At 62.1% G+C, this 26,825-nt stretch overlaps 1 protein-coding gene across 7 annotated transcripts in view; it reads right to left on the bottom strand.

Moving 5' to 3' along the window:
• PACS2 (phosphofurin acidic cluster sorting protein 2) overlaps window positions 1-26,825 on the bottom strand; it is a 57,454-nt gene that overhangs the window by 10,633 nt on the left and 19,996 nt on the right. For 5 of the 7 annotated variants that reach the window (XR_012037316.1, XR_012037317.1, XM_072840203.1 and 2 more), the window contains 11 exons: window positions 13,545-13,632; window positions 11,141-11,230; window positions 9,571-9,696; window positions 8,075-8,237; window positions 7,478-7,551; window positions 7,134-7,214; window positions 6,028-6,087; window positions 3,470-3,627; window positions 1,697-1,787; window positions 1,362-1,436; window positions 582-724 (listed from right to left, as the gene is read on the bottom strand). Coding sequence is in view for 5 of the 7 variants with exons in the window: in XM_072840203.1 (XP_072696304.1) it covers window positions 582-724; window positions 1,362-1,436; window positions 1,697-1,787; window positions 3,470-3,627; window positions 6,028-6,087; window positions 7,134-7,214; window positions 7,478-7,551; window positions 8,075-8,237; window positions 9,571-9,696; window positions 11,141-11,230; window positions 13,545-13,632 (1,149 nt within the window). In the remaining 2 variants the exon portion in view is untranslated. The remainder of the gene's footprint in view (window positions 1-581; window positions 725-1,361; window positions 1,437-1,696; window positions 1,788-3,469; window positions 3,628-6,027; window positions 6,088-7,133; window positions 7,215-7,477; window positions 7,552-8,074; window positions 8,238-9,570; window positions 9,697-11,140; window positions 11,231-13,544; window positions 13,633-26,825) is intronic. The other 2 variants (XM_072840204.1, XM_072840206.1) reach the window with 1 other exon arrangement.

The raw sequence follows: 26,825 nt of genomic DNA, 5'->3' as shown, positions 1-26,825 counted from the left end.
GACGTCCTGGCTGCAGTGGCAGCACGTGGCCCACTGTGGCAGGGAGGGGTGGCCCGCATGGCGGCACAAGGCTGCCTGGGAGTGCGGCCAGGTGCCCAAAGGAGGTGAAGAAGAGCTGGCCAGGGAGCACATCCCGGGAGGGGCTCAGGTGACCCCAGACAGAGCGAGACGCAGTGGGGCGGGACAGAGACCCTGCGGATGTCCTCCCTGGGAGGCTGCCTGGGTCACTGCAACTCAGACCCCCACCTCTTGGATGAGCGCATGGGGGGCAGGGGCCTGACCCCACAGAGCCCGTGTCGGACCCAGCGCCACCGCCTGGGCCCTGCTGCGCTCGACCACACTGGTCCCCGGAGCCACCCCGTGGGCTCAGCGAACGCCGTCAGGTCCAGGAACGTGTGGGATGACAGCAGGGGCCACACCTCGGCCCTAGAAGGCCTGCTGGCGTCTGGCTACAAACAGGGGTGGGGGTCCCGGGGGACCTCCGGGGTGAGCCCAGAAATCTTCGAGCTTCTAGGTGTTTCTGCTCAGATGGGGCCATGGCCCCCACACTGGCCGACAGCCTCCCCAGGGCATCCTGTCACCTGGTGGATGGGATGACAAGGGACTCCGTCTTGGTGATCCGCCCACTGGGCGGCAGCTTCTCGGTGAACACGTCCAGAGCGGAGGTCTCCACCTCGGGGCTCTCCTCGGGCTGTGCGGGCTGCTCCCCGGGGGCAGGCGTGCTCTGAGAGGCAGAGAAGGGGACCCGCTGGGGGTGCGCGGCCCTCAGGTCCCTCCCCAGGCCACAGCCCCTGCCCGAGGAGCCCTGGTTTGGGGGTGTTCAGGTGCTGTGGTGCAGTTCAGGTGCAGTTCTGCCACCCGCAGAGCTGTCGGCACCGAGCGGACTCCACCTCCTACCACAGGGCTGCAGGCCTTGCTGCCATGGGAGCCCAGCACCAAACTGCCCCGAATCTCCCCAAAACCTGCCCTGTGGTCCCCACGAGGGCAACAGGAGCCAATCAGTGTTCATAGGGCCAGACAGCAAAGCAGGGGGATGCCCACCATCCTCCCAGAGCTCGGGTGAGCCCAGGGGGGGCCCTGACCTTCCCTCAGGGTGGGAGTGAGCCCAGGGAGGCCCTGACCATCCCCCGGGGTGGGGGTGAGCCCAGGGAGGCCCTGACTGTCCCCCGGGGTGAGGGTGAGCCTAGGGGGGCCCTGACTGTCCCCTCGGGGTCAGGGTGAACCTTGGTGGGGCCCTCATTGTGGTTCTTGCTCAGATCCTGGGATGTGTGAGCTAAGGACCCACACGTCAAGGCCTGTCCCCCAAGGCACGTGTAAGTGTGCTCTGTGCTTGAACAAATAAAGGTGTCCCTCGTGCTCACGTGGGTCACTGTGTCAGAGACGCTGTCGCTTGGCTGCCTGCCTCCCAGGGCCCGAGTCTTCTCAGGCACGTCGGCCTGTGTGGACAAGGCGGGAATCAGGAGGTGTTCGGTGGTGGGCGGCTGGCTCACCTGGGGCAGGGGATCTGGGCTTGGGGGCAGCCTGGGAAGATGGGTCGGGCTTTCTCAGACCGCGGGCTCAGGGTCAGCCTGTGACAGCTTTGGGCCCGGGTCACGGAGCGTGTGCTCAGCAGCACCTGAGCGACCCAGAGAGACGGGCAGACCTCCCCTTGCCTGAGGTCCCAGGGGAGGGCGGCTGCGGGGTCTGGTCTGCTCACCGGACTCGGAGGCTCCTTGTGGCTCCGGACGCTGTGGATGCTCCCGATCTCCGTCTGCGAGCTGGAGTGTGACAGCCCCTCGAAGTAGGGCCTGGGTTGGGGACGGAGAGATGTCACTCTCCGGAGCCTCGCCGCACCGAAGGCAGGGCCACAGTGCTCGTGGGAGCCGGCGGCCACGCGGAGCTGGGGGGAGGCAGCCCCGGGGGGCCGCGAGCACCGAGCAAAAAGCAGCCCTTCTCAGCTCTCAGCTCCAGCCCACTGGAGAGGACCCGCATCCTGAAAGCCACCTGCTCCTGGCCCTCGCCCTGCACAGGGCAGCGGCAGCACAGGGTGGCAGCTCCACCCAGAGGTCCTGCAGGAGGACATGTGGTCGGGGACCCTCGGGACCCAAGGCCAGCTCCGGGAACACGGGAGCACACTCAACAGGGCAACAGGGGCACATCGGCCGGACACAGTGAACCCAGGCCAGCCTGGCCGGATGCCCCGTCCCCAGTAGACAATGGGCAGAGGTGGAGGGACGGAGCCTCACAGAGAGGGTGGGCAGGGCTCGTGCGGTCTGACAAGGCCACTCAGGGACGTGCGAGGGCAGAAGGACCACGGCCTGAGACGGCCACGCTCACCCGCAGGGCTGTGGGCACCAGCTGGCCAGGAGCCTGCTCTGCAGGTGCGGCCAGCAGCAAGGGCCACACGTGGGAGGTGGCCTGCGACAGCCGTTCGGGGGAAGGCGGCTGGACGGCCTCGCTGGCCCTGCCGGTGGCCAACAGCTAGAGCACAGCCCCCGGACACCACCCACTGTCCACCACGGCGGCGGCCCCAACCACCGGTGCGGGTCAGGCTGGAGGCTCAGCAACCACAGAAAGCCCACCTCCCGCGTGTGCGTCCGTCTCGCTGACTTATGTCAAAAAGTTAAAGGGCGCCTGGGTCGCCCAGTGGGTGAAGAATCTGCCTGCAGCTCAGGTCACGATCCCGGGGTCCTGGGATGGAGCCCCATGGGCATCTCGCTCCGCGGGGAGTCGGCTTCTTCCCCTCGCTCTGCCCCTCCCCCTACTTGTGAGTGCACGCTCTCTCTCTCTCTCTAATAAATAACATCTTTTAAAAAAACACATAAAAAACAGAACTAGAACACCAAGGATCTTCTGGACTCCAAATGGCCCCCACTTGGAAACCATAGGTGGGCCAAGCGTCCCCCCACCCCACAGGGGCTCCCCCAAAACTGGGGCCTCCCGCTCGTCCTGGGCTGGGGTCACATGCGCTCCTGCGCTCTCCTGCCGCGGCCAGGCTGACACCCTGCTCCTCAGGGACGGGTGCCAGCACTGCACGCACGCTCCTCCCTGTGTGCGACAGGGATGCCCTGCGGTTCCCAGCACCCCGTCTTCCCGGGAAGACCCGGACCACCGTCCCTGGCCGGAGCTGTCGCCCCTCCATCTCGGACAGCACGGCCTCTTGCAGGGACGACCCCGATGCCTCCTAACTGGTCTCCTGTCATCATGCTCCCAGTGGATTCCAGAGACATCTTTCCAGAATGCAGGTGTGACCCTGTCACTTTGCTACATCTCTCCCTCTACAAACACCGCGGACCCGGGCAGCCTGCTAGGATGCGTGCCTCCCTGCCCTCCCTGAGCCAGAGCCCATGTCCCCACAGCAGGCTCCGCTGTGACCCCATGTCCCCAAGTGCACACTCCGCTGTGGCCCCCTGCAATGCGTCAAATGGCCAAGGGCTTGCCTGCTGGGGCCTGGGGCCGGGTGGCAGACGGAGGCGGCAGGTGTGCTCACCTGAGCTTTGGCTTGGGGGTGCTGAGGACACTGTCATCGTCCTCCAAGTCAGGGCCACTGTCGCTGGGGTTCTCCATGTCCAGCGTGTCATACAAAAGGTCCAGATCCTCCTCTGCCTCCGGGACATGCTCTGCAGGGTCCTGCTCTGAATCCAGGACCTACAGTGAGGTCAGACGTGTGAGGACTGCCCTGGTGGGGTCCCCCTGGCAGGACAGATGGGAGGGGCACATGGAGCCCCCAAGCACCCTCTGTCCAGCACGTGCCACCAGCCCAGTTCTGCTAGACGCTGGGGTGACCTTGGGGACCTCTGGTCACCGGGCACTGGGCACGGCACGGCCATCCTTCCCCTCATGACTTGTGCTTCAACAGAGAAACGCACAGTAGCAGTGCAGGGCAGTGAGCGCCACCTGGGACAGGCCACCACTGCCACCACGACTCGAAATGCCTCCCTCTGCAGGGCGTCCCCAGCCCTCTCGCTGTCCCCTCCCAACCACTGCACCGCCTTCCGCCCCCCTGCGCTGGCCGCCTCCAGAACATCACAGAAAGGGAGTCACACAGCGGGCGGCCCTCTGTGAAGGGCTCCTCCCACCGCGACGTGCGGTCTGCCCCAGCACCATCCTCGCACAGCCCGCCCGGCTGCCCTGAACGTGGCCCAGGCCTTGCCCCTGCCTGGACGGGGGATTTGGGCCGTGGACGAAGCTCCTGTGCCCGTTTGTCCCTGAGTCTTGGAGCGACACCTTGGACCTTGCCCAGGACTGCTGTAACTGCTGGGCGGGCGCAGTTCACGCTGCGAGGAGCGGCCAGGCCGGCCTCCAAGTTTTCTCCGGCCAGCAGCACGAGCTCTGACCGGCCCCCCCATCGGCGCCCTCCTGCCCTGTGGGGTCACGACTACCCTTCTGGGTCTCGTGAGCTTGCCCGTATCTTCTCAGGGTCTTGGGGCCATCCAGGCTTTTTCAGAGAAAATGTCTAGTGAGAGCCTTTGACCAACCGCTGAGCGGGACGACTGATTTCTCATCGGGGTCGTCTCTCTACGGGGTTGGGAGCGTGCCTCCCGCCGTGTGGGCGCTGGTCCCTCACCAGGAGCCACAAGCGCAAACACCTTCTGCCCGACGGTCACTTCCTCTTCCCGGCCAGGGTTCAGAGCACGGAAGTTTCTACGTTTTCATGTTCCCGGCTCACCGGTTCTCGCTTGGGCCACCTGTGCTTCCGGTGTCTGATTGAAGCCACACGGCGGGCCGCATCACCCTCCTGAGACTCCATAAGGTAAGCGCTTACGCTGGGGCTTCGATCCACTTGGAGCTGATTCTGGTACATGGGGCGAGGCAGGGGCCCGCCTGCACCCTGTGGCGTGTGAGGTCTGGCTGTGCCGTCACCGTTCGCCGGAGAGCCTCCCCTCCCCCGGTGGACGGTGCTGACGTCCCTGCCGGTGACTGGCCACGTAGAGGGGTTTCGTCCTGCCCTACGGTCTTACTAACTGGACGTCCTCGAGAGTGCTTGAACTGGGGAGCGGCGGTCTTTCTACTTCGTTCTTTTTCAAGACTGTTGTGTTTCCTGCGGGTCCCCTGCTTTTCTATGCGAGCTTGAGGACTGGCTGGTGTGCAGGAGGCAGCTGGGGATCTGCCGGGCCCACGGAACAACCTGCAGACCGAGCTGGGGAAACCGAGGCTCAGATGGGCCTGACGGTGGCGCGGGCGTCTGAGGAGGGCAGCCCACCTGCTGCTGCTCCCGAGAGACAGCCCCGTGCCCGAGGGCATCAGCGTGAGGACGAGTGGCCGCCACAACCGCATGCGGCGGGGACACTCGGACGTTTACACGCCGCCTCTCCCGGGGGGGGCAGAACCCGCACAGTATTCTCCTCTGCCCGTGTTCGAAGGAAACCAAGGCATTTTTCTTCAGGTTATAAAAGGTCTGCAGGGCAGCCCGGGTGGCTCGGGGTTTAGCGCCGCCTTCAGCCAGGGCGTCATCCTGGGGACTCGGGATCGAGTCCTGCGTCGGGCTCCCTGCAGGGAGCCTGCTTCTCCCTCTGCCTGTGTCTCTGCCTCTCTCTCTCTATCTCTCTGTCTCTCATGAATAAATAAGTAAAATCTTAAAATAAATAAATAAATAAAAAATAAAATAAAAGGTCTACAGACCCATCAAAGCAAATCGGGAGGGGAGACAACAGCTCAGGGCAGGAGCCCCCGACACAGGTGCCGACGGCGGAGGCCGTGCGTGGGGCGATGGGCACGCAGAGGCGCCTGTCTGCCAGGAGCCAAACGCGGCCCTACGGTGCCATCGACCGAGAACCCACATGAAACACAGAACTTGTGGTCACACCGCCGAACGACATCCAGCCTCCCTCCCGGTCTCTTGGCGGGGTCGTGATTTGAGAGACACGCAGGTGGCTCCGCTCGGCCCACGGGGCACCTGGGGACGGCCACCACCCGCCTGCTCTGGCAGACAAGGACAATGGGGCCCGGGGCCGCGGCGGAGCGGCAGAGCCAGGACGCCGCCCAGATGCCGCCACACCCCGGGCTCAAGGTCGCCGCGGGCCTGGGGGTCCAGGCGGGGTCACTCACCTCGTCGGACACTTTGAACCTCCGCAGCAACGCCACGACCTTCTGCTTGAAGTTTTGTTGCTGGAGACAAGCAGGACAGAATCAGAACCCCAGGGGGGCGGCTTCCCCAGGAGGTCGCGGTGGCGGGCGGGGGGGCAGGCACGGCGTCGGGGCGCACGTGAGCCCAGCTCTCGGCAGCCGGCAGCGCTGACCTCAACCGGTGCTGGGCTTGGGGACAGGCCCAGGGCGGAGCACAGTCCCAGAGCCAGCCAAGGGGACCCGGGGGGCGGCTGGCCCTTCCCGAGGCACCCCTCACCCCAGCGGGACTCCGGGTGGGCAGGGGGTGGGCGGGGGCGGCAAGGGCTCCGCAGAGGGCCCGAGCTCCGTCCACGCCCCGTGCTGCCTGGGCCTCCGAGGCTGAGCTCTGACCCCTGAGGGAGGCAGCTGCCCTCAGCCACCCTCAGCAGGGTGTGTGTGTCCATGAGACCCCACGGGAGTCCTACGCTCCCCCCCACAGGTGTCGGGTCCTGGAACCGAGGCTGCCGCAGGCGCTGCCACGTTCCACCTGCTGTATCGGGACCAGGCCTCGGCCTCCCAGCTCTGCCAGGGGTTCCTGGGGCTGGGCTTGTGCCCCACGCCCCCAACCCCACGGCGCAAGCCAGGAGCCCAGTGGTGGGCGTCCTGTGACGGGCTAAGGCCTCTGCCTGGGGCTCTCCTGGAGGAGAAACCCGATAGCCCCGCCAAACCTGGGGGGCCCGTGCCCGGTGAGCCAGATGCTGACCGGACAGGAGGGCCTGGCCTCGCACAGGGCTCGTCTGGCACAGGCAGGAGTGGGACAGTCTGCCCAGCTCTGCGCATGGAGCTGCCCTCGGGGACGAGCACAGGGACCCCCCAGGGAAGCTCCCACTGACCGTGGCCAGTGCCTCGCAGCCCGCCTGCCTCCGCGCCCCATCTAAGAGGCGGGGCCTCAGGGAAGCCAGCAGAGCCGGGCCCTGGGGGCCCTGGGACGGCCGCCCCATTCCCGACACCTAGTCTTGGGACACCCAGTGCCCGCCCGCCCCGGCCCAGGGCCCCAGGCCCCCCACCTCCACCCTTCCCCAGTGTTAGTAAAACCAGTTTCCACCGACCCTGGTCATGGACGCCGTTCTTACTATCGATCGCCGCTGCTTCTTAGGCTTCCCCACATCGAAATCCTCCTCGTCCAAGTCCTGGGGAGACAAGCCACAGAAGTCAGCGGACGGCACCCCCAGAGCACCTAAGGCGCACAGCAGGGCCCCGGGGCCGGGAGGAGTCGCCCACACGCGTTCAGGGGCCGAGCTCCCAGCCCCCACCTCCCCGACCGGGTGCCCCGCTCCTGCCGGCAGCTCAGGAGGGTCCCCGCCGTCTGCTGGGGGCTGCGCAGCTGCCGGGAGCCCCGAGGGCGGCATCTCCCACCTGGCCGCGCGGTCCCGCGCGCCAGACCCCAGGTTACCTGCCCTTGTACGGCATCATCACTGGCCTCCTGCTCAGAGGAGAAGCTCTCGTACTCCTCCTCGGAGTAGTTATCTATGGAATGAGCAAACGGAAGGGGGAGTACCGCGAGGTTCCGACTGGTGTTCTAGCAACGAGGCGGTGGCCAGAGGACGGGCCCCCGGGCACGCAGGGAGCTGTGCGCAGCCCCGGCAGGCCGACTTCAGGGCGGAGGCAGGGCTGCGCTTCTGCACTCCCACGGTGCCCGATGGACCCCAGAAGCTTCTGCCTGGATCTCGCGCCCAACTGGGTCCCCTGCGTGCCCTCCCACACTCCAGGGGGACAGGGGCCCCCCACGTGACGGTGGCAACAGTCATGCCAGGACCTGTGCCCAGACCTTGGAAGGCACTGCAACCAACCCATGACCTGCTGCCTACGGCTGAGCTCGCACACCCCAGCCCAGGCTCCCAGAGCACGCACGAGGCTGCCTGTGAGCTTGGATCCCAGAGGGAAACCCGTGAGCCCTCTCAGCCGCTCGCCAGCTCCTCAAACCCAGCAGGATGGGGGCCAGGAGGTAGCGAGAGGCAGCTAAGCAGAGGCCACGAGCAGCGGCACCCACCTGTGGACTTGGCCTTGGGCCCCGCCTGCATGGCGCTGTCCTCGTGGTCTATGGGCTGGCTGGAGAGGGAGAAGATCCAGATCTCGGCCACCTTGACCGAGGCCTCCTTGATGCTGCTGCAGAGGCTCAGCACCTGGCCGCCCTCAGAGGGGTGCTGCATCACCTGTGGGCAGGCCTCAGCTCTAGAAGGTGCCCTGGCACAGGGCCGGCCCCCAGCAGGGGCACATGGCGGGCGGGAGACCTGACCGTGGGGCAGGAGGATGACAGGGGGACACGACTCTGGGGGTCGGCGCCAGGCTCAGCCACGAGGGACTGAAGGCTGTCAAAGACGGGAGGGTCCGAGCCCACCTGTCCAGAGCCTGCGGCAGGAGCACGGTGTGTGAGGCTGTGCCTATGGGCCACCAACCCCTGGGATCCGCGTCCAGGGACCTCTGTCCGTGGGGCACCAAGGAGGACCGGCCACCAGCACGGGCTGGGCGTCTCGTGTGGCAGAGCCAACACCCACCCGGCCGGCCCCCCAGGCGGGGAGTCCTTGGAGCCGTTCCAGTCGTGAGAGATTCAGGCAGGCCAGGGACCGCGGCCCGTGCCCCTGAGCACCCCCACGCACCGACGATGCCCCTGCAGGCTGGAGCCTCTGGGCTCATGTGAGCAAGTACAGATGTTGGGATTTCATGGACCAGATTGTTTTTAATTTCAGGTGCCAACTCTTCAGTGGAGCGCGAAAATAAAATTTTTGAGAAAGCTAGTGACACCCGCTAAGATGGTAATCCCCTCTTAGAAGCCAGACAGGGAAGGTGAGCCAGCGTCCAGATGCACCCCTGGGCCCGTGCATGTGTGGAGGTGGAGGCACGGGGACGCTGCCACGGTCTCCGTCCCCGCACCCTGCACACCTGTGCCACCTTCCTGAGGGGATGCTGGTCCAGGGGCAGTTAGGGTCTGAGGGGAAACAGGAGGCCTGCAGGCTGGGGCAGGTGCTGTGGGCCTGGGGGTCCCGGGAGCAGGGCTGAGAGGCGCGGGGGGCACCCTGGCTCCATATCCCCTGCCCTGCGCCCAGTGAGCACCAGCGTGGCTCCGCGTCCCTGGACCGCCCTGAACCCAGCCCCATGACGGTGAAGCCCCTGAAGCACAAAGCACACCGATGGCCTTGGCCGCCCTTCCGCCCAGGCTCACCCTACACTCCCAAAGGCCCTGTCAGGGCTCCTCCTCCCCAGCCCCACGCCACCCACATGTCAGGATGCCAGGTCCTCGGTGGTTCCGTCTTCATGAGCTGTCCCCGTCTCCTCACCAGGGAGCGTCCACACCACCCCCGACCCACAGCAAGCATGTGCTGCCCACCCAGGCCGCCCCCTGGCCAGGGTCAGCGCCCACGGAGGGACCAGCCGGGGGCGGAGGCACCTGTGGGGACACCCTCCAGACCCACGCCGGGCCAGGGGGCACCATCGCAGAGCCCGGCCACACCGGCCATCGGGTCAGGGTGTGATGAGGGGCCTGCTCACCTCGGCCATGTTGATGGAGCCCGCCGCCAGCGTTTTGTAGCCCAAGATCGTTCGGTTTTTGTACCGTTTCCTCCGCTGCAGCATGATCTGGAGCTTGTTGCCTTCTCTTTTCAAGAAGTGAGGGTACTGCAGAGAAGGGGAGTGACGGCTGCCACCCGTGCCAGTAGCTTCGCCAGCCCAGCCCCAACGAGCCCCAGACGCTCACTCCTCGCTGCGTCACTGTGTGCCTCAGTCTGGGCAGACGTGAGCAGCTGGCCAAGGCCTCCGGGTCATCGGTGGGGGCCGTGGTCAGCCAGCACATCTGCCCACAAGGCGGACTGCAGAGGGTGCGACCCTACGAGTGGCGCTGGTCCACGTGGCCCGCGCAGAGCACGACAGGGGCTCCTGCGAGAGCAGGGCTCGTGTGCACGAAGTGGAGGCTCGCTAATTTACTTCTCGAAGTTCACACACTACACCCCTGTGCATGGCTGTCGAGCCCCCCCCGAGCCCCGCACTTACAGAGGGAGCTGCACGTTTTGCAAACGACACTCTGATAAAACTGATCCCTCGGAAGAAGACTTCCAAACCCAGCAGCTCCCGTGGTGGCACCAGAGCTGGAGTCGTGTGCCCCCTGCTCCGGGCACAGCCAGGCCGGGACAGGGAGAGGCGGTGCGGGAGGAGATGGGAGCTGGCAAAGCTGTCGCAGAGCTCACTAAACCACAGCCCCGCCTCACACACTCACAAGGAGAGACAGTTTTGAACAGGTCCGAGGTGGGCTGACACAAGTAGTGTTCGTGGGACGCCCGGGTGGCTCAGCGGCTGAGCGTCTGCCTCGGGCTCAGGGTGTGATCCCGGGATTCGGGATCGAGTCCCCCATCGGGCTCCTGCGTGGAGCCTGCCTCTCCCTCTGCCTGCATCTCTGCCTCTCTCTGTGTTTCCCATGAATAAATACATAGAATATTAAAAAAAAAAAAAAGAGTTCAGTATTCATCTCTACAGCAAGTGCGTCACACAGACGCAAGCACGCCTGCCGAGTCTAAGCAGCACCCTCCTTAAAACAACCGTGCCAAAAGGAGCAGGATGCGTGCCACGCGGGTCAGCGGGGGCTGGTCTGCCCCCACCCACCCACACTCCTGGGCTCAGAGGGCCGGGGAGGAAGTCCTGGCCCACGCTGGGAGGGGGGTGCCCAGGGCACTGAGCCCCTGTTCATCGCCAGCATGCCCGGTGTACTTCCAAGGGGTCTGAACTAAAAACTGAGGTCCCATATATTTCCCCCCATCTTCTAAACACTGGAATAAAATGGCCTTTTTTTTTTTAAGTTTATTTAGATTATTTGTTTATTTAAGTCATCTCTACACCCAACGTGGGGCTCGAAGTCATGACCCTGGGATCGCGTGTCACATGCTCTGAGCCAGCCAGGTGCCCCCAAATGGTCTCTGGAGAGTGAGTTTGGGGCTCACCACACCCTTCAGCGCGGGACGGTTGGGAAATCTGGAGCTCACAAGGCTGCCCCGTCTCTAGCCCTCAGGAGTAAAGCAGGACCCAGGGGGACACCCGAGCCCGCTGCCCCCGCCCCGCGTGCCAGACCCACCTGCAGCGAGAAGGTCAGCGCCAGGTCGGTCTCCACTTGTCCACTGGGGGGCAGCACAATCTCATGCGACCGCAGGATCCGCTTGGAGCCCTGGGACAGAACAAGACCTTCGGTTCTCAGGGGGGCATCGTGCGGGGAAACCCGCTCCCCTACAACTCACAGGTGCAGCCGCACATCAGGGGGTGGGAGGCAGAAGCTCACGGATCCCCAAAGGCACCGCTGGGGAGATATGTCAAGAGCCTGAAAATGTCCTCGTCCCGTGACCCTCCAAGTCCTTCCCCTGGATGATCAAGACTGGTCACTGCTACATTTAATGTAACCACCAAATATGCAGCAGTGGGGTGGAGGTCACGGGACAGGGCTGGGGTGGGGGAGCCGTAATGCCTGGAAGAACCGGCGTGCGAGACGCCAAGCGTGTCTGAGAACGTGGACGGGTGAAGGCAGCTGCCTCCCCGGGGAGCAAAGGTGGCCAGAGGTGTGATGATGACAGGGTGGCTGCTGTGTCGCGGGCCGGAGACGAGGCCCTAGAAACGCGCCTGAGGACACTCAGATGCGTATATGACACACATGCTGTGGCACGACGAGCCTGCAGGTGCCCAGGAGGGGCGACGCCCTGAGCAGCCCGGGTGCGTGGGTGGCCACTCGGGATAAACGTGCAGCTCCCCACCTCCAATCCTCCACCAAAATAACCGTCAACGGGTCGAAGACGCTCCCCATGGGACTGTTTCACAGACGCTGTCCATGTGCCCGGACAGCACATGGCCCCTCGCGTGGGGGGCACCAACCTCCATCAGATTCAGAGCAGCTACCAGGGTATGGGTGGGGGGCTCCTGCGGGCCTGACCCACATGAGGGAGCAGAGCTGCGGGGCCGGAGCGGGGTGCGGGGCCGAGGGTTGCAGACCCATGCCAACGGCCGGCAGGGTCCCGGGCACAGGGATGGGGCGCCTCCCCTGGGCCTCACGCTGTGGGCTGCTCCCAGCCCGTGTGGCACCGTGCAGCACCCCGCGTGGGGTCCTGGGCTCTCCCAGGTCCTCTGGCCACGTCCCCCCGACCTCGTCCGCACTAGGTCCCGTCGTGGAGTGCTTGCCTCGGAGGACCCGCGGGCAGGCGGCAAAGGTGAGGTGGGTCCCCGAGCCTGCGTCCCAGAGATGGTGGGGTCGGGGGCCGCCGAGGATGGGGCCCGAGTGCGGGTGGGCCGCTCGTGTGCGAGGTCAGGGGCGGCCGAGCTGCACCTGCCCCAGAGCCCGGGGAGGCCCGGGCCTCTCCCTGCCAGGAGGCCCAGAGCCGGTGCGAGCTACAGGTGGCCTCGGGCACGCTGGGTCCCCGTGGGGCGGGTCCCCGTGGCCCCGGCACGCAGCCTGCACACCTGGCTTTGATGAGAACTTACGACAGATTCTTCCGTGAGGAAAAGGATCTTTGGGTCTTTACATGAAAGACGCTGGCGACCGACGGGATCACTAACGGCGGGGCTCACGCCTCCCTGAGCTCTCCTGGGGGGGAGCCCAGGCCGGCGCAGAGGTCAGGCTGCTCCTGGAGGCCCGCCACAGGCCCTGTGACCCTGCACTCGGGGCCCCGGGCAGCCCCGCAGTCTGGGAACGTGGGCTCCAGAGCCTGGGACTGAGGGCGAGGCAGGACGTCTGTCCTGTGGGGCGGACGGTCTGGGGACCTGAGGCCCGGCCCCTCCTGTGGCTCAGCTGTGGGGGCAACACCAGGGGCAGCCAGCGCCCATGACACGGCACTGGGGGAGGGGCCTGCCGACTGGACCCCAAACCTGTGGGGGGGCCCTTGAGCACAGGGCCACAGGCGACACCCCAGGAGCGGCCAAGGGCTGGGAGCCACCTCCTGATGGTGGAGCAGACCTGGATCTGGTGGCCCTGAGAAGGTCGAGGAAGCACACGGCCAGCAGGAGCCCTCCCCACGGTGGCGGGGTGCTGGGCAAAGGCCGTGCAGGGGGCCGGGGCGGCTGTGAGTCAGGTCCCCCCGGACACACTGCTATTTGTGCCGAGGCAGGAACCTGTGAGGACCAGGGAGGGGAGCGGAGCGGGGCTGGGCCGGGCCTGGGTCAGAGGCTGGTGGCAAAGGGCCAGCGTCCAGTCCACTGCATGCACCGGGGGTGGCCGGGCAGGCCCTGCGCCTCAGTTCTGCGCCAGGAAGGCCCGTCTGCAGGCGACCTACACACACTCCGTTCCCTCCACGCTCCTGAACACGGGGCTGCCTGCCCTTGACGGGGGCAGGACCGCGCCCTGGGTCTGGGCCAGTCCAGCCCCACCAGAGCACAGCAGAGGCGGGCGCCCTGGCTCCTTGCACGGTAAGGCTGGTGGCGCAGCTGTGCCCACTCCCACTCCGAGGCAGCACGGGTGCCCGGCATGTCAGCCCCTGGGACGGTGGCAGGGGGACCCTCACCTGCATCTTGACGGCAATCACCACCGAGATGAGCTCCTTCTCCAGCTCCTTGAAGACCACCAGCTTCTTCAGGGTCAGGCTGCACAACCTGCAGAGGGCAAAGGCCTGCTTAGCAGGGACGGCTCCCTCCCACACCTGGAGCCCTAGGAAGGCCCCGCCCTCGGGAGCTCCTGCCTCAGATGTGGCCATCACATCTCCCAGGGACCCCTGGCAAGGACTAGGGCCACCCTGCAGGAGGCGGGTCTCCCGCCGGTGAGGGCAGCTCTACACAGGCCTATGGGCAACAAGAGAAGGGCACACAGACTAGGCGCCCCCAGGGACCAGGCACCCTCGGGACCAAACATCCCGAAGGACCAGGTGCCCCCTGAGAGGAGGAGCCCCCAGGGACCAGGAGCACCCAGAAACCAGGAGCATCCAGGAACCAGGACCACCCAGGGACCAGGAGCACCCAGGGACCAGGACCACCCAAGGACCAAGAGCACCCAGGGACCAGGAGCACCCAGGGACCAGGAGCACCCAGAGACCAGGACCCCACAGGGACCAGGAGTACTCAGGGACCAAGAGCACCCAGGGACCAGGAGCACCCAAGGACCAAGAACACCCAGGGACCAGGAGCACCCAGGGACCAGGAGCCCCCAGGGACCAGGAGCACCCAGAGATCAGGATCCCACAGGGACCAAGAGCACCGGGACCAGGAGCACCCAGGGACCAGGAGCACCCAGAGACCAGGACCCCACAGGGACCAGGAGTACTCAGGGACCAAGAGCACCCAGGGACCAGAAGCACCCAAGGACCAAGAACACCCAGGGACCAGGAGCACCCAGGGACCAGGAGCCCCCAGGGACCAGGAGCACCCAGAGACCAGGATCCCACAGGGACCAAGAGCACCGGGACCAGGAGCACCCAGGGACCAGGAGCACCCAGAGACCAGGACCCCACAGGGACCAGGAGCACTCAGGGACCAAAAGCACCCAGGGACCAGGAGCACCCAAGGACCAAGAGCACCCAGGGACCAGGAGCACCCAGAGACCAGGACCCCACAGGGACCAGGAGCACTCAGGGACCAAAAGCACCCAGGGACCAGGAGTACTCAGGGACCAAGAGCACCCAGGGACCAGGAGCACCCAGAGACCAGGACCCCACAGGGACCAGGAGTACTCAGGGACCAAGAGCACCCAAGGACCAGGAGCACCCAGGGACCAGGACCCCACAGGGACCAGGAGTACTCAGGGACCAAGAGCACCCAGGGATCAGGAGCACCCAAGGACCAAGAACACCCAGGGACCAGGAGCACCCAGGGACCAGGAGCACCCAGAGACCAGGACCCCACAGGGACCAGGAGTACTCAGGGACCAAGAGCACCCAGGGACCAGGAGTACCCAAGGACCAAGAACACCCAGGGACCAGGAGCACCCAGGGACCAGGAGCACCCAGAGACCAGGATCCCACAGGGACCAAGAGCACTGGGACCAGGAGCACCCAGGGACCAGGAGCACCCAGGGACCAGGATCCCACAGGGACCAAGAGCACCGGGACCAGGAGCACCCAGGGACCAGGAGCACCCAGAGACCAGGACCCCACAGGGACCAGGAGTACTCAGGGACCAGGAGCACCCAGGGACCAGGAGCACCCAGGGACCAGGAGCACCCAGAGACCAGGATCCCACAGGGACCAAGAGCACTGGGACCAGTAGCACCCAGGGACTAGGAGCACCCAGGGACCAGGAGCACCCAGGGACCAGGATCCCACAGGGACCAAGAGCACCGGGACCAGGAGCACCCAGGGACCAGGAGCACCCAGAGACCAGGACCCCACAGGGACCAGGAGTACTCAGGGACCAAGAGCACCCAGGGACCAGGAGCACCCAAGGACCAAGAACACTCAGGGACCAGGAGCACCCAGGGACCAGGAGCCCCCAGGGACCAGGAGCACCCAGAGACCAGGATCCCACAGGGACCAAGAGCACTGGGACCAGTAGCACCCAGGGACTAGGAGCACCCAGGGACCAGGATCCCACAGGGACCAAGAGCACCGGGACCAGGAGCACCCATGGACCAGGAGCACCCAGAGACCAGGACCCCACAGGGACCAGGAGTACTCAGGGACCAAGAGCACCCAGGGACCAGGAGCACCCAAGGACCAAGAACACCCAGGGACCAGGAGCACCCAAGGACCAAGAACACCCAGGGACCAGGAGCACCCAGGGACCAGGAGCACCCAGAGACCAGGACCCCACAGGGACCAGGAGTACTCAGGGACCAGGAGCACCCAGGGACCAGGAGCACCCAGGGACCAGGAGCACCCAGAGACCAGGATCCCACAGGGACCAAGAGCACTGGGACCAGTAGCACCCAGGGACTAGGAGCACCCAGGGACCAGGAGCACCCAGGGACCAGGATCCCACAGGGACCAAGAGCACCGGGACCAGGAGCACCCAGGGACCAGGAGCACCCAGAGACCAGGACCCCACAGGGACCAGGAGCACCCAGAGACCAGGACCCCACAGGGACCAGGAGTACTCAGGGACCAAGAGCACCCAGGGACCAGGAGCACCCAAGGACCAAGAACACTCAGGGACCAGGAGCACCCAGGGACCAGGAGCCCCCAGGGACCAGGAGCACCCAGAGACCAGGATCCCACAGGGACCAAGAGCACTGGGACCAGTAGCACCCAGGGACTAGGAGCACCCAGGGACCAGGATCCCACAGGGACCAAGAGCACCGGGACCAGGAGCACCCAGGGACCAGGAGCACCCAGAGACCAGGACCCCACAGGGACCAGGAGTACTCAGGGACCAAGAGCACCCAGGGACCAGGAGCACCCAAGGACCAAGAACACCCAGGGACCAGGAGCACCCAAGGACCAAGAACACCCAGGGACCAGGAGCACCCAGGGACCAGGAGCACCCAGAGACCAGGACCCCACAGGGACCAGGAGTACTCAGGGACCAGGAGCACCCAGGGACCAGGAGCACCCAGGGACCAGGAGCACCCAGAGACCAGGATCCCACAGGGACCAAGAGCACTGGGACCAGTAGCACCCAGGGACTAGGAGCACCCAGGGACCAGGAGCACCCAGGGACCAGGATCCCACAGGGACCAAGAGCACCGGGACCAGGAGCACCCAGGGACCAGGAGCACCCAGAGACCAGGACCCCACAGGGACCAGGAGTACTCAGGGACCAAGAGCACCCAGGGACCAGGAGCACCCAAGGACCAAGAACACTCAGGGACCAGGAGCACCCAGGGACCAGGAGCCCCCAGGGACCAGGAGCACCCAGAGACCAGGATCCCACAGGGACCAAGAGCACTGGGACCAGTAGCACCCAGGGACTAGGAGCACCCAGGGACCAGGATCCCACAGGGACCAAGAGCACCGGGACCAGGAGCACCCAGGGACCAGGAGCACCCAGAGACCAGGACCCCACAGGGACCAGGAGTACTCAGGGACCAAGAGCACCCAGGGACCAGGAGCACCCAAGGACCAAGAACACCCAGGGACCAGGAGCACCCAAGGACCAAGAACACCCAGGGACCAGGAGCACCCAGGGACCAGGAGCACCCAGAGACCAGGACCCCACAGGGACCAGGAGTACTCAGGGACCAGGAGCACCCAGGGACCAGGAGCACCCAGGGACCAGGAGCACCCAGAGACCAGGATCCCACAGGGACCAAGAGCACTGGGACCAGTAGCACCCAGGGACTAGGAGCACCCAGGGACCAGGAGCACCCAGGGACCAGGATCCCACAGGGACCAAGAGCACCGGGACCAGGAGCACCCAGGGACCAGGAGCACCCAGAGACCAGGACCCCACAGGGACCAGGAGTACTCAGGGACCAAGAGCACCCAGGGACCAGGAGCACCCAAGGACCAAGAACACCCAGGGACCAGGAGCACCCAGGGACCAGGAGCCCCCAGGGACCAGGAGCACCCAGAGACCAGGATCCCACAGGGACCAAGAGCACCGGGACCAGTAGCACCCAGGGACTAGGAGCACCCAGGGACCAGGAGCACCCAGGGACCAGGATCCCACAGGGACCAAGAGCACCAGGACCAGGAGCACCCAGGGACCAGGAGCACGCAAGGACCAGGAGCACCCAGGGACCAGGACCCCACAGGGACCAGGAGCCACCAGGGACCAGGAGCCCCCAGGGACCAGCAGCACCCAGAGACTAAATGCCCTGAGGGACCAGGTGCCAGCCTCGGAGCCCCACCTCAGCTTCCAGAGCACAGGCCTCTGCCAGCCCCGCCCCAGGCCCGACCCACTCACCTCCACCCTGTCCCCACACAGGTGCCTGGGTCTCAGGTCCATGGCCCCCACCTGCCCTGCCCCCCCGCAGGGCCCCTGGAGACACCACCACCACTTCCCTCAGCCCCTGTGCACACCCCTGCCCCCAGCACCCGAGTTCCCACCCCAGGGAGCTTCCCCTGGGCCCTCACACTGCCGGGTCACCACTCTGAGTGGAGGGTGGAGGCGGGGCGTGTGGGCCCTGCCGGGGGAAGGCCTGGGGACATGCCCACACTGTGTCCCCCGAGCTCCGTGGAGCACCTTCCCCTTCGCTGTGGCTGCAGCGCCTGCCTTGCAAACGCAGCACACAGGACCTCAGCTGCACGAAGGCTCCTTCCTGGGGGCAGCAGAGCCGTGGCAGCCCCCAGAGGAGCCCAGGCGGGGCAGCTCGGGGCGTGTGGGGTGCAACACGGCCCCTGGAAGCCCGGCTCGCTTTCCCACTCCGGTGCCAGCCTGCTGCTCACAGGGCCGGGGCCACGCACCACCCACACGTGCACTGACGCCCGCACAGCTTCAAGTCGCCATTCACCTGTCCTGTCTGGGCAACCCAGACTCTCCATGCCCACCTGGGCTGTCACTCAGTCCCCAAAGTATGCATCTGAACCCCAAGCAGCAGGACAGATGCTGACATGGCCAGGACGGGGGTGGCCCATCCACTGACATCAGGGACTCCCCACTCTGTCTGCCTCAGAGGAGGCATGGGGTCACGTGCACCAGAAGGAAGGCCCGGGCCTATCAGCTCACATGTCTGCATCCAGGCGGCAGGGAGTGACGGGGTGAGGCCAGGGAGCTCAGGTCTCGATGTGTCTGGTCAACCGTATGGCCTTGGAACGTTTCACGGGCTCCCTGAGCACTTGCCAGCCACCCATGGAGCAGAGACACCCGGCACCATCCTACGCTTTCTATGGAGACCCCACCACCATCCTGGGCACAGCACAGAGACCCCACTGCCATTCGGGGCATGACGATGAATGTGTTTTATTAGATTCTGTATTTGTCTATTTGACCTCCATTATTTATAGGGCCAACCGGCAGCCAGGACTGTTTACATCTCCCCTGGATCCAGAGCCCATAGTCTGAAACCCTCATTATCCAACCCTCAACACCAACCTAATATCCCCCTGCCCTACACACCCAGGCCCAGGTAGCAGACAAGTAGGGACAGCCCTTGGGACCTCAAGGTCCACCGGAATGATCCCAACCAGCCAACCCTAAGCTGTTTGCCCTATGCTGTGCCTTGCCCGTGGAAACCCCAGGACAGACTCGGGTTGGGACTCTCCCTGGTGCCTCCCCATGGCCTTATGGACAGGGGACGGTGAACAACTCTCTGCACCGTCACTCAGTCACCTTTATAAACGAAGACCGGCACAAACCACCCACTCCCATCCTGGGCCCGCGGCCAGCCGGTCACAATGCAGCACTCAGGGCCACTCGGAGGATGATGGTGACAGCAAGTGCGCTGGACTGAGCCCAGGGGAGCCAGGAGATGGACACGAGGGCTTCCCCAGGCAGCGGGGCACCTGACTCGGGACGTGTCCCTGACAGCCCCTGACACGTGGGCACTGAGGGGAGGCCCAGCTCGCTCTGCCCATCAGGCCACCCCGACTTGGCAGGAAACAAATTGCAAAGGAAAGAGCAGGGAGAAGGAGGTGGGGCATGGGGGCGAGCGTCCGTCAGTGCGGGCCGCGTCTCAGCCCCAGAGGAGCACCAGCTTCGAACAACTGCAATCATGGACTCGACCAGAAATCAATACTGGAGGGCACCTGGTGGCTCGGCGGTAAAGCAGGTGACTCCTGATCTCGGGGTCATGAGTTCAAGCCCCACGCTGGGTGTGGAGCCCATTGAAAACAAACAAAAAGGAATCAATAGTAGACAGATGGCCGGAATGCCAACCACTCGGACAGTGAGTGGCACACGGGCCCAGGAGGAAGGCTCAAAGGATCCAGAAATACCTTGTGCCAATCAAGCAGATATGAATTGAGCCCGGGGGAGGCAGCCAAAGCTGTTACTGTGCAAGCTCACGCCAGAAAGTAGGAAAGGCCTCAAGTGCACAGCCCGAGCTTTACCTCGAGACGTCAGGAGCACAGCAAACCGAACCCAGGGTCAGTGGAGCGAGGGAGTCACCAAGACAAAAGCAGAAACCATGAAACTGAAGACAGAAAAACAACAAAGAAATAAAAAACGGGCAGCCCAGGTGGCTCAGCGGTTTAGCGTCGCCTTCAGCCCAGGGCGTGATCCTGGAGACCCGGGATTGAGTCCCGCGTCAGGCTCCCTGCGTGGAGCCTGCTTCTCCCTCTGCCTGTGTCTCTGCCTCTCTCTCTGTGTCTCTCATGAATAAATAAATAAAATCTTTTTAAAAAAAGAAATAAAATATAAAGTATTAAAAAACTCGTTCTTTGGGATGAGCAATAAAAGTGATAAGAGCTCTAGTCCAACAGAGAAAAAAAGGAGAGAGAACAAAATCACGAGCATCAGGAAGGGAAGGAGGAAGATCATACAGGTCTCCCGGGGCGAGGCTACAGACAGGTGCAGGGCTTGGACACACCGCAACCATATGTACTGACATGTCACAGTGCCCTGAGGCCACAACCTGCCAGGCTCTCCAGGATAAACAGATCATCTCAACAGCCTAATCTACCGAAATAATTGAATTAGTAGTTTAAAACCTGAAAAAGACGGACTCCTGGGTGGCTCAGTGGTTGAGCGTCTGCCTTTGGCTCAGGTCATGATCCGGGGTCCCAGGATTGAGTCCCGCATCGGGCTCCCTCCAGGGAGCCTTCTCCCTCTGCCTGTGTCTCTGCCTCTCTCTGTGTGTCTCTCATGAATAAATAAAATCTTAAAAAAAAAAAAAACCTGAAAGAGAAAACTCCAGGTGGATTTAACCAGATATTAAAGGATGAAACAACAGCAATTCAACACAGTATCTTCCAGAAAAACAGAAAAGGGAGGAATATTTCTCAACTCATTTTCATGAGGTCAGGAATTACCCTGATACAAAAAAAAAAAAAAAAAAAAAAATCCTGATACCAACACCAGACAAAAACATACAAAAACAAAAACTACAAACCGATATCCTTCTATGAACATAGACATAAAGACCTTCAACAAAATAACAGCAAACCGAATTTATCATACATAAAAAGGAATGAGTGATACACTATGACCAAGTGAGGTCTGTTCCAGGAATGGAAAGCTGGTCAACATTTGAAACCAATCGGTGTAATTCATCCCAGCAACAGACTAAATTTAAAAAATCATGAAATCTCCTCAGATGATTAAAACTGGACAAAATTCAATTCCATTTGTGATTAAAACTCTTGGTGAACCAGGGCCAGAAGGGAACGTCGTGAATGGCCAACATCACGCTGGCGGCAGGATGGAACACCCCCCGCGCCCGGGAGGCAAAGCCACACCCTCACACCCCTTTGCTGGGGCACAGAGCTGAAGGCCTGCCCTGTGCAATAAAGCAAGAAAAGGAAATAAAAGGCACAAAGATCGAAAAGGAAAAACCAGAGCTCTTCTTTGCAGAGAAAACAACAGTTTAGGCAGACAACCCCAACTAATGTGGAAAAATGTGAAAGCAAATCCCCAGAACTAAGGAATTTATTATTAGCAAGACCATGCGATACAAATTTAACACGTAAAAAGTAGTCCCGTTCCTACATACGAGCAACAAAAGATTAGAAGTCAGGTTTTTTTAAACACTGCCATTTATAGGAACTCCAAAACGGAAAGAAAATACCTAAATCTAACAAGACCAGCGCAGGATCTGCAAGCTAATGAAAGGAGCCAGCAAAAGGCTGAGCAGGGGGAGAGGCAAGCCGCTGCATGGGCATCGGTGCTCCCAGACCAGATCGACAGGTTTCACTCCCATGAAATCCCAGCACGACTCTTTTGTAGAGATCAACAAGCTGGTTTTTAAGTTTATATGGGATGGCAAAGGAACTAGGATAATCAAAAGGACTTTGAAAAGGAGAACCAAGGATGGCGGGGGCCGTCCAGACTTGTGTGGACACGCAGTACTCAGGGCGGTGCTCATGGGGTGAAGGCAGGAGGCAAGGAACAGAAACAGGAAGTCTGCAAACTGGACTTCATTAAAATTTTGTGAAAGAAGGCAGAGAAGCTAAGGCTGGGAGAAACTACTGGCCAACTGAGTATCTGACCAAGGGCTTGATCCAGAATATATAAAGAGCCCTCAAAACTCAACAATAGGAAAAGAGGGGATCACTGGGTGGCTCAGTGGTTTAGCGCCACCTTCAGCCCGGGGTATGACCCCAGAGTCCTGGGATCAAGATCCCGGTCATGATCTGGGGTCCTGGGATCCAATCCCATGTCGGGCTCCCTGCGGGGAGCCTGCTTCTCCCTCTGCCTGTGTCTCTGCCTCTCTATTTCTCTCTCTCATGAATAAATAAATAAAATCTTAAAAAAAAAAAAAGGAAAACAGAGAACCCAATTTTTTAAAAGGCAAAATATTTGCAGAAGCTTCACTAAAAAAGACAAATGGACAGTAAATTAGCACATGAAAATATGCAACTGAAAAGCACAAGGAGTCAGGAATCACCACCTCATGCAGATGGGCGTGGCTGAAACAAAATCAAAAACCAAAAGCCTGACACCCTGTGCTGGCAAGGGGGCGGGTGACAGGGGCACTAGATGTGGTCACACGTATGCCACCAACAGCACTGCTCGGGGCATGCGTCCACCCAGAGACTCCACATGGACACTCACGGTGGCTGCGTGCACACCTGCCCACGCCTGGAGACACACTTCAAGCAAAGGTGAAGGAACCGGCCTGGCCCAGTGCACCAAGAGGCCCACAGCATCGGCACAGACGTGCACGCACACACACAGGTGTGCACACGGGCACACACCTCCCACACGTACATGCACACACAGAGGCCCACACTGGCCCCGGGTGGGAAGAGAAGCCAAAGGCAAGAGGCTGGGCCCTGCGCATGGGGTCGCCTCTGTGGCGTTCTGGAAAGCCCATGGGGACAGCCATGGCAGTGTGAGGACGCTGGTCCTAGGTGGAACCACCCAGTGTCCTGAGCCTGGTTGAGGGGGTAACGGGGATGTCTGGGTGGTAGACAAACATGGGGGCAGGTTGATTTTTACTCTGAGTTTTAAAAAGTAATTTTTCGGGAATCCCTGGGTTGCTCAGTGGTTTAGCGCCTGCCTTCGGCCCAGGGCGTGATCCTGGAGACCCGGGATTGAGTCCCACGTCGGGCTCCCTGCGTGGAGCCTGCTTCTCCCTCTGCCTGTGTCTCTGCCTCTCCTTCTGTGTCTTTCATGAATAAATAAAATCTTTAGAAAGTAATTTTTCAAAAGTTAAAAAAAGCCACAAGACCTAAGAGATGTATCAGCTAATTGCAAACAGGAGGCCTGTCTGGAACCCGCTTCGAATCAACTAATTACGAGGAATACCTGCACAGCCCTTCCTCGGGATGGTGTCTCTTGCTTCTCAGGCTGCTTCTAGACAAGTCGTTCGGCTGGGCAGGGGCCACTGACCCGCTTACTTCTCCGGAGTCACGTCCCCACATGGCGGGAGAAATACCTACAAGCCATTTGGATTCTCTTCTTTCTTTCTTTTTTTTTTTTTCTTTTTTAATTCTAAGACCTATTCAAGCTGATGCTACTTGTGCAAACAACATTAAAAGCATAAAAAGAATCATTTGCATACAGAAATGGAGCCAAACAGAACTCACATTATTTGTTTTTATACAAGACTGGTTCTGAGAGAAAGGCCTGAGGGCTGGAGTATAGATTATAGCCAAGGACGGGATTTATTGCATAATACTTGGCCCTAAAGGAAATCATGAGCAAATACACTAAAAACACCGCACAAACGATGATTCATCACGAAGCCGGGCTGTTACTGTGTAAGACGCCCTGCAATTGTCCTGGACTCAGCAGTAACAAAAAAGGAAGCCAAGCGTATCTTAGACACACTGTCAGGATAAAACAATCCCCCCGATGGGCAAAAAACCCAATATCCTGTCCAAGGGGCACGGGCCCCACGCTGCGTGCTCTCCTTCCTCTCGGATGATGGTGCTCAAAGGACTGGAAAGCCAACTTCCATACCTCACCCTGGAGAAGCACACGTTCTGGTTTTCTGAGAGAGAAGTATGGGGCCTACAGAAAAGTCTCCGAGACTCACGCCCCCAAACCCACGAATCCGACAACCAGAAGTAACAAATGCTCTCTGTACGGGCTTCAGATCTTTTTAAAGAAATGGGGACCAGGGACACTTGGATGGCTCAGCAGTTGAGCACCTGCCTTCGGCCCAGGGCGTGATCCCGGGGTCCAGGATCGAGTTCCGCATCGGGCTCCCTGCATGGAGCCTGCCACCCCTCCCCCCCCGCGTGTGTCTCATAAATAAATAAATAAAATCTTAAAAAAAAAAAAAAGAAATTGGGACCAGAACGGCATTCACCATGCGCCCTCCCCGCCCCCCTTCCCTCCGCAGGAGCCACCGTCTGGAGGGGTCGCCTTCCAGGAGACCGCCCGCTGTCCCCAAACTCAGGCCTCCCCCGTGTCACAGGGGGTCTGTTTCCCTGTCAGAGGCCACAGGCTTGCCTGGGCGAGGTTCCCGAGTGGAGGTGATGTGCGGCTCGCCCCCCGCTGGCTCCCTGCTCCAGGCTGGTGGCAGGGCCCGGCAGCCACCTGGGGCCTGCATGGCCACCAGGCACTGGCCCCGGCCCACAAACACCTGCGCGGTCCCCCAGCCCGGGTGGCTTGGGTCCGGGCTCGCTTAGGGCACACACGGCCTGTGCCACACGCGGCCGCACACGCTGGCTTCAGGGGGGTGCATGGCTCAGGTCGCCTGCCTGTGCATCCAAGACGTGTCCCTTCCGTACGAGGTGGGCACGGCCCTGCCAGCCGGTCCTCTGCCAGCCGGTCTCCCGCCAGCCGGTCCTCTTCCACCCTGTGCGGGCGGCCGTTCAGGCTGCTGCCAGCCGTCAGACGCCACGGGACGCTCTGGGCCGCACCTGCCGCGTGGTGGGAGCCGCGTGGAGGGGTGGGGGCCCCCAGGGCAGGGGTGCGGGTTTCAGGCTCTGTGCGCTCCGAGCCCGCTCTGGGCAGGGTCCTGCTGTGCACCCCACTGGCCCAGAGGAGTGCTGACTCCCACGCAGTCCCGGCGGCTCCTGGGGCCGCTCGCTGCCAGAGGGGGCTGTGCCCCCGCCCTCGCTCTTCAGGGGCCTTCCCTCTGCGCACCCCGGCTGCTTCCTGTTCCTACTAGGACACGAGTCATACTGCATCAGGACCCACTCTACGGCCTCATTCCTCTAAATCTCCTGGCGAATGTCTCATCATTTCAACTTGATGGCCTCTGAAAGCCTCCAGGCCCCAAACACACCTTCTGAGGCGCCTCTGGGGTTAGGAATTCACGTGAACCCGAGGGGGACACAGTGAGCCCAGAACAGTCACCGACACCCCTTTGGGTCTGGGGCATCTGGCGTGGTGAGGCTCGCCGCGCCTTCCCTTCGCACCTGCTGCCGGGGGCTGCGTGGGGTGGGGGCGGCCCGTCTTCCTCCTGGACTCAGGCCGGCTGTCCAGGACTCCTCAGCGCCGGAGATGTACAAGGCAGGTGCCACCCCTTGGCTGTCACAAGGAGGCGCTTCTAAGGTGTTCACAGGACACCGTCTTCCGTGATTATGCCTCGGGGTCCTCTATCCTTTAAGCCCCGCCCCTCCTCCCAGGGCGCCACCTGTGCTTCTCACAGCACCCGGGGCGCCCTGCGTGTGGAGACGCCCACGTGACGACTGCTCCCTCTGTGGGGGGCCCAGCATCCCCAACCCCTTCCTCCAGCGCGCACCTGTCCTCTCAAGGACGCCGCGGTCAGGTGTGCCCATTTCATATGGCTTTAGTTGGTGTGGCTTAAACAAACAGCTAGGGACGCCTGGGTGGCCCAGGGCGTGATCCTGGAGACCTGGGATCGAGTCCCACGTCGGGCTCCCTGCATGGAGCCTGCTTCTCCCTCTGCCTGTGTCTCTGCCTCTCTTTCATGAATAAAAAAAATAAATAAAATCTTTTTTAAAAAACCCAGTTATCTGCTAAGGAAGGTTACCCCCTTCAACATAGACATGCGTCACTTTTCTTTAAAGCCACTTGCCTGTTCCACATAAACTGCAGCGTCCACTCGCCAGGTCCCTTCCCCGCCTGTGGCCTCGTGCACCTGACCTGGGTTTAGCGGGAGCGGGGTCTCTGCACCCCTCACTCAGCGTTCCGTGTCCCGGAACAAGTGCTAGACACCTCCTCGTGGCGTCTCTGATGTCCTGGGTTCACCGGGTCCTCGATGGCCAGGAGCTGCTTTTAGGAAGAGCACTGTTTTATTTTCAGATTGGTTACTGCAGGCGACCCTGCAGCAGTCAACGTCGCACGACTCACTCCTCCTGTTCTCACGACCCTACTGCCCTGATAAAGCGCACACTTTCACCCCTACTCTTAGCCTCTCTCCAATCTCTGCAGCACTTCATATGATACAGGGCTTATTCCTCAAAGATTTGGTAACATTCAGCAATTAAAACCATCTGAGGCTGTTTGGGGAAGAGGAGGTTTTAATGTAACGTAATTGTAGTGTAATTCGCGTCTTCTCTTGCACGAAGTCAGTGATTCATAATCTCACAAAATTATCCTATCAAGTCTCATAGCAACCGACGACGCTGTGTATCGGGATCTTCGACTTCCCCACGACCGTCATCCCTGCAATGTTAGCCTGTGCGTTCTCTCTTCCTCTTCGCCACCGTCCCCAGTGGCTGCCCCTGTCACCCTTCCCCAGCAGGGACGTCGGGCTGTTAACGGTCAACACTGTTTCTATTTCATTACGTTTCGCTCTATATTATCTGTTTCTCTCTCTCTTTTTACACCGTCCTTTGTCGGACCTGCGCTGGATGACGTGCCCGTGACGGAGCACTCACTCGGTCGCCGATACCTGCGTGGACAATGAGGTGTGTCGGTGCTCAGGACGGACGCCGGCCTGGACTCGACGTGCT

Source organism: Canis lupus, chromosome 9 (assembly GCF_048164855.1).
Source record: "Canis lupus baileyi chromosome 9, mCanLup2.hap1, whole genome shotgun sequence".
NCBI lineage: Eukaryota > Metazoa > Chordata > Mammalia > Carnivora > Canidae > Canis > Canis lupus.
Note: the sequence above shows the minus strand (reverse complement) of the source record. Positions and strands in the feature narration are given on the sequence as shown.